At 39.3% G+C, this 12847-nt stretch overlaps 1 protein-coding gene across 1 annotated transcript in view; it reads right to left on the bottom strand.

Moving 5' to 3' along the window:
- MDN1 (midasin AAA ATPase 1) overlaps positions 1 to 12847 on the bottom strand; it is a 166378-nt gene that overhangs the window by 37195 nt on the left and 116336 nt on the right. Inside the window, exons 56-67 of the mRNA XM_079146702.1 lie at positions 12482 to 12692; positions 11900 to 12131; positions 11445 to 11571; positions 10659 to 10829; positions 8306 to 8520; positions 7543 to 7930; positions 6634 to 6743; positions 5268 to 5973; positions 2729 to 2890; positions 2243 to 2513; positions 1347 to 1582; positions 523 to 618 (exon numbers count right to left, since the gene is read on the bottom strand). Of these exons, the coding sequence (XP_079002828.1) occupies positions 523 to 618; positions 1347 to 1582; positions 2243 to 2513; positions 2729 to 2890; positions 5268 to 5973; positions 6634 to 6743; positions 7543 to 7930; positions 8306 to 8520; positions 10659 to 10829; positions 11445 to 11571; positions 11900 to 12131; positions 12482 to 12692 (2925 nt within the window). The remainder of the gene's footprint in view (positions 1 to 522; positions 619 to 1346; positions 1583 to 2242; positions 2514 to 2728; positions 2891 to 5267; positions 5974 to 6633; positions 6744 to 7542; positions 7931 to 8305; positions 8521 to 10658; positions 10830 to 11444; positions 11572 to 11899; positions 12132 to 12481; positions 12693 to 12847) is intronic.

The following is a 12847-nucleotide window of genomic DNA, read 5'->3' as shown; positions in this document are numbered from 1 at the left end:
TTTTCTTGAGAAACACTATTGGACCCTTGAACAACTTCTACCAGTAGCAGTGATGAGTTTACATTTAGTGTATCCAGCTTCATTTATGGTCATGTGACAGAATTGCAGCAGTCATGTTTATTAAAAACACAGGGTTTGTAGACTGAAGTCAGCTATCTGATCTTGAACAGAGTAATTTCAGTGAAATGGGGAGGTACCAGCCACCTCAGAGGCTGTATGGGGACTGAAGAAGATGACCCATGTAGGCACTCAGCTAAATTGAAGGCCCACCTGGACATCTTGGCAGAGTGAGACCTCAGAGCCAGGGGATACCAGATCTTGCCCCAAAAGGGGTTATGCAGTTGCCCCTAACACAGGGACAACAAATTCACTGTACTGATCTCCGCCCATACTAAAAAAACCAAAGCTATTTATCTTCCTACAAATCAAACTTAACTTTCTGTTCCTCTAACAAAGAATGTACCATGAGATAAAACTTTTTTCAGACTACCCCGGATTAAGAGGGAAAAGAGGGACTCTTACCTGTGCCTTTGCCAGAAGGATTTCTAAGCCATTCAGAAACTTGGAGATAGGACTGGAGAGTGGGAAACTACGAATTCTGTCCATTACAACCAGCAGCTACAGAAAAAAAGATTTGGGTATCTCAGCAGAAATGCTGGTGACTCCCTTACTTGTATACTTGTATCAAAATGGATTCTACTGTTTTTGTGTTACTAAAAAGAATCAAAACAAAAAACAATACTGGTGATTCAGTCACAGGCTACTGAAGGGAGTCCTAAAAGAAAGTCTCATTTTCTACTTTGAAAGCACCTCTGAAAACTGTGGACGAAAATTTCCAGGGTTGTGGATCCTGATCAAGAGAAACATAACTCTGGAAATAAGGTTGAGAATGGTAAGGTAATTACTCTTAGTATTCTCTGTAATAAGAGCTATTATAAAATTGGCTGAAGACCAAGTGATACCTAAGTTGAAACTGACAATATTAAATAAGCAAGGCTTATGTCTAGTACATTTAAGAAAACCACAAGACCCTTATTATGTGTATGAATAAAGAGGAACAGAGCACATTTTAACGTGAAAAGTAATTCTTTTGCAGTGCTGGGGATTGAATCCAGGGCCTTGTGCATGTGAAGCAATGTGAAAAGTAATTCTTAACAAACAAAATTAATGCAAAACTATTAAGTTTATCCTGCAGTTAGTGAGTAGCATCTCAATGGTTGTTTTTTAAATCTTTGTTTATGTACACAAATGTGCAAGGGAATGCCCTCAGGGATAGTAAAAGGCCACATTCCCAGGGGAGTTAAGGTCCTGCAGAAAGTTCATCCCTTCTTCACCAGCTGCCCTACCTGCTCAAGCGCGGGGTGTTCTGGCCAATCCTGCAGCAACTGACTGACAGCCTCTGAGAAACCCTGAAGCAAAGGTTGACACTGTCGTGCTTCTGGCACATTGGGGTGCTGGTAGAAATCATAGGGTCCATCAGGTTTCACCCTCAGGTCTGAAGCTGCCTCCTCAAAGAGGGTGTTGTGGGAAAGGGTACAGGCCAAAAGTTGACTGCCCAAAAGTTGGTCATTCAGTTCAACTCCTGTGAAGGTAACAACATCATGGTAAAGTCAGGGAACTCAGGTGATTTATTAGTAAGTTACAAAGATGTCAGAAACAACTAACTGGGAGAATAATGAAACAGGTATTTGAATGCTATTCTCTCCCAAAGCAACACTGTTCTAGATAACTGTGACCCTACTACATAGTAGCTACCACAAGCTTTCAAGTTTTGGTGAAGAAAAATATGCCTAGGTATAAACAAAAAGGTTAATTTGGATGCATTTAATTTCAGTTTTTGTAGTGATTCAGGGTCAGTAGAAAAGAAGTTACCCTTCTTCCTACTTGCACAGAACATTTCTTGAGGTCATGTGGGAAACTGCATCAAAAACAACTATCAAACTAGATTCTGTGATTTTGAGTTCCCAAGAACACTAGAGGGAAGTGGAAATAATGCTGAGGAAAAAGATCATGTAAACTAAGTTCATATCTTTCATCCCAGAGGATTCAAACAATGAAAATCCATCCTATTGCAGGATTTTAAATCACTTTTTAAAATTTGTATAAATTCTTTAAGCTAAGGAAACTACTGATAAAGAATTAAATGAAAATGGCGAATTTATGATTTTAATTGTTCAAGAAGTAGGGATTACATTTATTAGTTTTGATTTCCTAAGGGTAAAGCAAAACTAAATTGCCGTACCCATCAGTGGGTAGAAATGTGTTACAAGAGATGCCCCGGTCTGATAGCAAGATGCAAACAAGCTGAGGTAGTGCTTTGCCTCATGTGGCGGTACAGCCTGTTGGTACCACAAGGACCTAGCAAAGTTGAGGCACAACTGTTGGTGTATCAGCATCACTGCTTGCATTGAACTCTGGGAAAGGACAGCTGGGTCTGTGGATGTTTCCTCTTCTTGTCCATCTAAAGTTCCTTTTTTCTCAAGTGTTGGCTCTATCAAAATATCTGCGAAGTCCTGTAAACAGCATTAGAAAAATTAAACATAAAATCAGAATCTGGTTATAATGAGCCTAGAAGGAAGACGAAGAAAAAAGAGCATGAGCCACAAAGAAAATGAACTTATATGCACTGAAATATATTAAAAAGTCTACCATTCAGAGCCATTCAGAGGGAATGTATGTGGCACCAGGGGAATTCATTCCCAAACAAATCCTGACACCAGTGCCCTACCTTTTCATGTTGTGGGAACTGTTTTCTGAACTCCTGCTCTTCCTCCTCTTCCTCACTTAGGGTGGTCCTAGAGCTCCTGCTCCTGAATTTGTACAGGCTGCTTTCCTGCTCTGCCTTCTCTTGGGCTATGCGTTCCTGTTCATCCCACTCATTGATGATCTCCTGGAAAGACACATGGGCAGAGGGCACTTGAAATGAGCACAGGCAAGATTTGTTCTTAGTTTCTCATGAAATGAAACCACCATGGCTCAAAAATGAACAAAGTCAATATCTAAGAAATTAAATTTGATACAATAAAGAACAAATGAGCTTTCTTTTCAAACTCATCAGTAAATGGTTTGCTGAAAATTTCCTCTTGTTGCACTACTAAAATTTAAAGATTTAAAAATGTGCTGCAATGGAGTTATTATGAACTTCCTGTGTCAAGGGATTAGTGTTTTGTACCAAGGTCAGTGTTTTAGTCAGCTTTTTTGCTTCTGTGATTAAAAGGACTCAACCAGAACAATTGCAGAGGAGAAAAGTTTATTTGAGTGCTCCTGGTTTCAGAGGTCTTAGTCCACAGGTTGGCTCCATTCCTCAGGGCTCAAGGTGAGGCAGAATATCAAGGCAGAAGAGTGTGGCAGACAGAAGCAGCTCACATGATGTTCAGGAAGCAGAGAGAGACTCCACTCTCCAGATACAATATATATGCCCCATAGCTATGTCCCCAATGAACCACTTTCCCCAGCCACACTCCACTGGCCTCTAGCTACCGCTCAGTTAATCCCATTATGGATTAATTCACCAATTAGGCTACAATCCAATGATTTCTCCTCCAAACCTTCTTTGCACTGTCTCAGACATGAGCTTTTGGGGGACACCTCACATCCAAACTATAACAGGCTTAGTGTTGGCTGTGTGGGTTTCAATTCAGACTGCACTTCCAGGAGCTGGTTCAGGGTTCAGTAAAGGAAAACCTTCTAGGTCCTGGATGGTCAAAGGGCACCAACCAGACAAAACTGGATTGTGTTTTACCAGACACTTCTTGAATTCCCCACTACCTCTAAGACTTTAGGTCCTTAAGTTGGCAAAAACTATAAATTCAAGGAACTGTCCAATGTGGCTGAGGGCTAAGGTACATTTACTATCAGAAGGTAATTTGTATTAAAAGTCCAAGAACTATGTTTAATCTCTGTCCCAGTAATTCTGATCTCCAGAATTTGTACCCAAGGATATGGCCATACGTCTGCTTATTATGACACTGTTATTTTTTCCAAAACAATAAGATCTATTACATACCAATATAAATGTACATCAATAAGAAATTAGTTAAATGACTTACGGTATACACATGATAGAAAATTAGTCACTAAATATATGAATACGTAATGAGAGGGAGAGATAATTATTAAGTCCTGTTAAGTTTTAAAAAGCAAGTTATAAAACAGAATGAGCTTTTTAGTACTCTGCTATATATTTTGTAGAGCTCCAGCATTTTAAGAATGTGTGTCAGGGGCCATGGACATCACAGAAATTACCTTAGCCAAACAACTCTTTGATCTGCTAAATACTGGTTCACTATGCCGAGAAAGATTTTTAAGGCACTGTTGCTTAAAAAAAAAAATTTGTGAATCACTGGGATGCATTATCTCAAACACTGTTTTCAGACATGCATCTGTAGGAATACATACATATATGCATACAAGCTTAGAATGGGATATACCAATAGGTAAAAATGGCAGGATTATTAAAAAATCTTTGCTTATATTTGTTCTCTTCATCATATACAGTGACAATAAATTACTAGCGAAAAGAAAAGTTTTTTTTTTTTTTTTAACAAAAGTTGATACAATTTATGTCATAATCACCATAAACAAAGTCAAAAGACAACCAACTAACTAGAAGAAAATGTTGGCAGTTCCAGGAATGGTGGCACTTGGGTGGCAGAGGCAGGAGGATCACAAATTCAAGGCCAGCTTTGGCAAATTAGCAAGATCCAGTCTTAAAATAGAAAAAGGGATGGGGATGTAACTCAGTATAGAATGCTTGCCCAGCATACACAAATCCCTGAGTTCAATCCCTAATACTACACACACACACACACACACACACACACACACAATGCAGTGTATATCACAAATTAAGGGCTAATATTAACATTAAAAAAAAAAAAAAAAAAAAAAAAAGGCCAGGCACCATGATGCAAGTCTATAATCCCAGCAAGCTGGGAGACTTGGGCAGGAGGATTACAAATTCAAGGGTATCGTTGGCAACTCAGAGTTTTTTCCTATTTCAAGGGGGGAAAAAAAAAAAAGAAGGGGACGGGTATGTGGATTAGCAGTAGAGCAGCACTGCTGGGTTTAATCCCCAGTACCAGAAAGAAAAACAAAACAAAAAAACCCCAAATCTGGTAGTTAAGTAGAAAAAAGAAAGGAACAGAGAAGAGGATCCCTATTCCCCAACCACTGTCTCTACATCTGTAGGGTACTGCTAATGCTCCACAGGCTGGCCTACTCCCTTAAGAAGGGCAGGCAGGACATCCTGCCAGACACCGGCTTACCTGACAGACATGCCTGAGGAGAGACAGGGCCCTCTGATCCAGCTCTCCCTTGCATAGCACATGGGAATGCAGGTAAAGAAGGGCATTCATCAGCAGCTGTTCCCGGGTGGGGCAAGGTTGCTGGCCCTTGCCTTCTGGTTCCTTTCCTTCAGAATGGTTAGTGGTCAGCTTCCCAAGACCTCGAAGCACCTCCTCTGACTTCACTGAGCACAGGGCATCCGCATGAGCATAGTAGGTGGGGAAGGTGGGACCCACTGATGGAAAAGCCAACAAAGCCATGGCCAGGGCTCCCAGCCTATCAGCACTGATCACACTGCTGTGGAGTGAGGTGTGGACCTCAGATGCCACCAGCCTCATGCCATGCTGCAACTGTAAGATGGATGCCTGTAGTGGAGTCACACAATCTGGATAGAGGGCATATTCTTCCCCCAGCCTTTTCCTGAATTGGTGGTGTGACTGCTGCCAAGAGGCCTCTTCTTTTAGAAGGCTCTGGGTCACCTGGGCAGACCGTGGCCCATCCACATGGAGGACCTGCAGCAGCCGCGTGAGCAGATCCTGAACAGCAGTGGCCTTGGCAATGCTGGTGACATAGTGGTGGATCTCTTGCACCAGAGACTCATAGGCAGGCAGCTGGGGTCTGAAGGCCTGCTTCTTCGACAGGCTGCAGATTAAGTTCTCTAGATGACTGATCCTTTGGGGAAGTAACCTGAAGGCAAATTAATACAATATGCAAATTCTGTCAGAAAAACAGCAGCAAATCTGAACTGAGCCTTCAACTAGGAAAATGGAATGAATGAAAACTTATCAATTGCCAGGAAATAACATGAGAATGATACTGATAATTACAGTGAAAATGGAGAGTATCTATAGAGCACTTATCCTGTGCTACACATTGCTAACACTTTAGATGCATATCTCACCTGAAGGAGGTACTGCAAGTAGCCCCCTTTTGCTAATATGGACATTGAAACTTAATGGCATTTACTGAGCTACCTTATTGTCTATAGTCAAAGGAAGGTCAGGAAAAGATTGGAACTCTAAGGTAAAGGAACAGATCTATAGACAAGAAAAGCAAAGAAATACAGTGCACGTCACTGCACCCAGCTTCTTCCATGTTGAGGAGTAGCTCTGGCTTCAACCATCTTGATCCTATGTGAATCCACATCTTGAATGTCTTTCCCGTTCTCTTAGGACATATCATTTTCTTGACTATAATGAAGGATTTGGGACCTCACTGCTAACACAGTTCAGAGATGTTCATCACTTCACTAACACTACAATAATATTACAAAAGTCAATCTTATAATGTCTTTTTTAAAAGTACAGATAATAATCTCTAACACAAATAATCACTTTGCTGCCTTACCTGATGTGAGGATGAGAATAATTGATCATTACTTCATTTTCCAGGTCTCTTCCAGTTTGTAGCTGAGATAACAAGTTCCGGGTCTTCCATTCACACTGCAGCTGATGTAACTAAAGGAAAAGAGAAAAGAGAAAACTGTACCTATGATCGTACACAAGAAAAAAATGCCCTGGGAATGTATATAGCAATAGGACAGAAGGAATCTGGATTCCTGAATGACCTAAGGACAGGTGGCTCTGCTCCACTGAACTAGACCACTTACCTCAGAGTTATCAGGTGGAAGAAACTATCTTACTCATGCCACTAAACCTCAGAGTCTTTTTACAACAGCTTAGCCTTCACCCCAATGAATATAACATTCCTTCCTCATCATACAGTATTAGTATGTCATTATCTTAATGCATTCAATTCTTGAGTTTATTTGGAAGTTCAAATAGCAAGAGATACTATATTATTTGAATTAACTTGATTTCTGAGTTTTATACAACACACACTAAAACTTCAGAAATCTTAGGTTATAGAGATACTATATCCTACCTAAAGAAGTAATTCAAATCCAAATATCCCAAACCTAGTTCAGTTAGAGAGTCTGGATAGTGAGGAATTCCACAATTTCTCTGACACTGCCTCAGGTGTGGCCCTCTACTACTTGCCCTCTGTTTATTGCACCTATTGGCAGATATATCAGAACCTTCAGAAGGTTCTCTCAAAGAGGAAGTCTGAGTCTACCTAGAGGAACTCTCAAAGAGGAAAACAGTTTTAAAACAGACTCATGGGAAGTCATAGGCAGTTCATGCAAAATAATGCCTTTGCTGATCTAATTTGCTAAAAGGGAGTACAAGGAATAACACCCTAAACAAATCCAGTGCATCAGGGACTGAGCACATATTCCAAACTCGCCTCTCATACCTCCTCCTTGGCATACTTGAGCTTGCATTCCCTCTTCACTGCAGGGTCGAAGCATGCCTGGGGAAGCCAGGTCTGAATCTGGAGCAAGCCAAGGCTCACCCAGAGGGTCCCACGCTGGGCTGGCTCAGGCAGGTTCCTCTTATTCTCTCCTTCCCCAAAAAAGTGGTGCAGGGAGGTGAGAAATAGGCAGAGCAGTTCCTTGGACAGGGCCTCCTGACCAGCCATGTCCCCAAGAGTCTGGACCACATGGTGGAAAGCCTGGCTGTCTCCAAGAAGCAGCTGCTCACAGTTCTGTATGTACTCCTGCTGCTGGGGTTCTGGGAGCAGCTCTGCAAGACCCCCCAGGTGTCGGCACAGCACTAGTCCCTGGAGCTGGGAGTCTGTGTGTCTGTGGGGACAACAAGGAAGCACTTAAGGAATTGCTGGATCAAACAGGATCACCTTTTACATACTCTCATTTTCTCAGTAAATTTTAACTGCAGATTGCACTGTTAACATTTAATAGTTGAACTTCAGTTCTCATATAATCTTTTTATATGATTTTTCCAAGCAGCATCTTCCTGATCACAATATGCATAAAAAAAAAAAGAACCAGATAGCTCATGATGGCTTTGTCATTGACTGAAAACATGCTGACCCACACAGAAAATACTCTCACCTTCACCCACCAAAGTTAGCCACTTCAGAAGTAGTTCTGACTGAACCCCTGCTAGAGAACGTTCAGGAACTTGATGAACTACTCCCAGGGACAGGGAATCGGTACCTGAATTCTGCTACTGAAGGGACAACCATATTGGTCCAAAGCAATGAGCTGATGTCCTGGAGCTGCTGGGCTCTTTCAACCCACTCTCCCAGTGTGACATGTGAAGAGGACAGGATTGGGAGGCCACTCACATCCCAGGGACTTGCTCTGCAGCTGCTAGTCAAGACTTCAAAGCAGCACTTGGAGAATGTGGCTCTACAGAGACTGCCAGGGCCCTGAGGGACAGGAGAAAAGAGTATCTTTCATAAATTAACTAAAATAATTTCGACAAGAAGTACTGGGACATCTTCAAGGAGGAAACAGAATAAGAAGGTTCAGAATAAGGAGGTAAACATCAGCCACAGATGGGACAAGAAGAACAGGACTGGGTGAGATGTTAGTAGCCTTAAAGGAATGTGGACTGCATTCTCTAGGAAATGAGCAATGAGTGCTTTAGTAATATACCAGAACACCCCAAATCCAGGGAATCAGGGAGACCACTCTTGTAGTAGGCAGGGAGATGAGAGTTGGAGGCAGGGAAAGGAGTTATAAGGCAAATATAAGAGCCAGACATAAAGTCTGCCAAGCTTGCATTCACTGGACTATTAATTTGGGACTCAGTAATAGCTGTCTACAGTAAAGGGTTAGGTGGTCAAAGACATATGATAGAAAACATAAAACAGAGTATACAACATGCAACTCTTAGGGATCCAAGTTTGTTACTTAAGGTGTTGAGAGATATTTATAATGACGATAATAATTATGATAAGAGCAACAGAACAGAGCTCAAAAATAATTCTGTGAACATTTGTGGGATTAAGGTATATGATAAAGGTGGCTTTTCAAAGGCAAATGGAAAGGATTAGTCAAAAATACTGTTTACAAAGTGATTTTTGGATCTATTACGTGTAGAAAAGAAAAAATGTGCATCCCTTCCTCACAAAAAAGATAAAAAAGTTCAAATGAATTTGAACTTAAAACAAAAACATGGGAGAAAATATGGGGAGACTGTTTTAACTCTAGGGTTGTGAAGGAAGACAATCTTTAAAAAGCATGACACTAAAACCCGAATGTAGAAGAGACTGGCATAGTTAAAAAAAAAAATCATTATAATATTAATATATAAGAAAACATAATTTGAGAGACAACAGAAGACTAGAAATATACTTTGGATCTTATGAAGAAAGGATTAATATCCAAAAAATATAAAAAGATCTTCAATAAGTAAAATGACACTGCACAACCCAATGTTTTAAAAAACTGGACAAGGAATACAACTGAAAAGCTGATAGAATAAAGAGGATCAATAAACATAAAAAGATGTTCAATCTTAATAATCTAAGAAGTATAAATTCAAATAGATTTTTAAATTGTAGAATTGACAATAATTAGACATGCTGATTACATCTAGCCTGGTAAGCACATGGGGAACAGGCCCTTATACAGAGGAGGAGTAAAACTGTACTCTGGTCCTGAACCTTCTGTGGTGGCCCAGAGTTCCAGGACTTCTGTCTTGGCCAGTTCCTTGTATATCTACAAAGTAAAAAAAGCAAAGCACCTCCCCCGAAAGGCTGGAAACAGCTATACAAAAAATATGTATTTGTATATATTATTTATTATATATGTGTTTTTAATATCAATCACACTGACCATGTGTTAAACCACAATTCCAAAAACTCACCCACCGAAATATTCAAGACAAATGCCAATTATAAGATGATAGTAAATGTAGGTATGCTTTTAAAAGAGAAGGAAAAGACAACAAACCTCAAAACTTATCAAGAGGAAAGTGATTAAATAAATTCTGGCATGTCACTACAATGACATGCACAAGCTGCAATGGCATGCACATTTCCAATACATATTTGTGAACAAAGAAAGTATTATTTTTGTTCCCCTGTATATTTATGCTGGATGTGGTGGCGTATGCTTATAATCCTAGTTTCTTGGTAGGTTAAGATGGGAGGATCTCTAGAGCTCACAAATCTAAAGCCAGCCTGGGAAACATAGCAATACCCTATCTTATAAGACAAAGCAAAACCAAAAAAATGCAATGCATATGTATATAAACAAAGATACAGAGTAGAGTGGTTATTTCTAATAAATTAAATATATAAATATTTCTGTGGTTAAAATATTTTATAATTTAAGAAATGACTTTTTAAAGGAAACTTTTGTGACTTTAACTCAGAATTGCACAAATCATTTAAGATGAAAAACACATTTTTGACAGTACACTTTTTAGCATCATGAAGAAAACAAAGTATCAAAATCACGTATGTAGTCTACTGTTTTATCCTAGGAATAAATGGTAACTGTTAGAGCTACTGGGAATTTTTTTTAACCTTCTACCATCAGGTTTATGCCAACAAACCTTTAACGTGGAGTCCAAAAGGGACTTGGGCATTTCCCTCTGCTGCATACTGGGCAGAGGGTTCCAAGTTAGCCAGTACTCTGGATTTGTGGTCACAGTACTGCTCCAGAAAGACATAAATGTGGAATTAAATAACTCGGACCACAAACAAGTAATTTCTTCAGCAGATCCCTAGAGATAAAGGAATAATTAGTTAAAAGAACTTTGAGAATGATTCCATAAATTATGTAATTAGGTCTTTGTCTTCTAAGATATAACCAAAACTAAAAGGGGTTTAAAGATATTAATACTAAAATCCTAATTCTCTGCCAACTTGCTCCTCTTGATTAAGTCATATACTTTGTAATTTTTAAAAATTATTTATTTTTAAATTTTTTTACAGACTGCATTTAATCACACTAAGATAAAATCTGTCTTTATAAGGCTGGTTGAGAAAGTATAAGTAAAACAGGTTGCACAACTGTAATAATACCAAAAGAAATAAATGCTCTTATATATATATTTTTTTGAGCAAATGAAAAATTTTTAAAAAGCAAAAATCTTCACCTCACTTCACTGGAAACCAAATGAATACTGCTGTGATAAAAATTGTGCAATACCATTGTAATTACTGCAAAAGACATTCAAAATTCTCCTACATTAAGAGGGAATTCAGATAAGCCTGGGGATTACAACATGCAACTTTGATATTATATATTCAAAATTGTTTGGCAACCAACCTGCCATAGAAAATTTAATCAGTCAGTGTAAAAGAGGCTTATTTCCCTTTCTGATTTTGGTTTTTACCTTCTGATGATGCAGTAAAGACCAGAGAACTCGAAGCTCTTGGGGAGCAACTGATGTGTGCTTAAGACAAAATGTGATGTGATGTCTTATCTCCTCCTCTATCAGAGGTTGCTGATTTTTGCTGGACCTGTTCCAAAAATACACAGGGAGAGGCTTGGGTTTGGACTATCAGTGAACTACTAGAGAACTGATATGTGAGGGAAGATGGAACACACAAAACTTCCAGTACATTTATTTAAAAATAAGTAACTCTAATGGAAAAAATCCTAGTGACTTTTAGGGGAGAAATAAAGGACCTTTTAGCTGAAATAAAGGATCTTCAAAAAGATGTGGCTTTCAAAAGTGGTGAGTGACTTTACCGTGTCTCAGCAGCTATTCCTCCTTAAGTCTGTGCTTTGTGTATAATACAGGACACATAAAACAATCTATCAAGAAAATAACTGAGAATGGCATACCTTCTTAAATAAGCCTGCGTCATAAAATCAGCTGTCACTTTGTACTGCCAAAGTGTAGCCAAGTATTCCATTGCAGGCCACAACTGCACTCTCCTGGTGAGTCGGATTAAAGAGGTAAAGTCTGGCTGGGGCAGGAAGGAAGTTTCACCATGCTTTTTCTCCGGAAAACCAAGTGAAAGTCCTTTGGTTTTTAGTTCTAAACACTGAGCATTCACAAGATTCTTCAACTCATCTTCAGTTCAGACACAAAAGAAATATTATATTAGAGAAGAGATGGTCAAGAGTCCAGGGTCTATATTCCCAACAGTTGGCAAAGTGACTATGAGTTTAACATGAGTTAATCAGTTAGGTTGCTTAGCCTAAGCTCTAGGTTTCTCATTTGTTTAATGATGACATTAATTCCTGCAAAATTCTAGTGATGAAATTAAACAATATATGTAAAGTTTAGCTCAAAGACTGTCATTTATTTAATGGCACTTATACTACACCAAAAAAGGGAAAAATCTAAGGGAAAAACTTATTGGCAACAGGGAGGAGAATATGCTGAGAGCTGACAGTCAAACAAATACCAGAATATATTACCTAGGTTGACATCTTCTAGAATATTAGCTCTGAGGATCAATCCCCAGGCCTGCAGGAGACTTTTCCTTAATGTCCATTCAGAAGCAACAACTTGGAGACGATTTATGTCTTCCTGCCATCCACTTTCTCCAAGGACAGGCATCTGCTCTCTGATGGCAAGGGCTTTGTTAAGGATTCTCAATTGTGAAAAACACTCTACCACCAGCTTGTCCTGAAACAACAAAACCCAGGTGGACCTATTAGAGAGCTGAACTGTGGTCTATTTAGCATCCCAGATAAATCTGAAAAGAAACTTAAGATTTTTTTTTTCATGCTTCTAGAAAATACAGAGTTCCTTTATTATATTGCTCTGGAGAGATTCTAGAG

The sequence above is a fragment of the Sciurus vulgaris genome, assembly GCF_902686455.1.
Source record: "Sciurus vulgaris genome assembly, chromosome: 7".
Lineage (NCBI taxonomy): Eukaryota > Metazoa > Chordata > Mammalia > Rodentia > Sciuridae > Sciurus > Sciurus vulgaris.
This window is presented reverse-complemented; position numbering and strand designations above follow the sequence as displayed.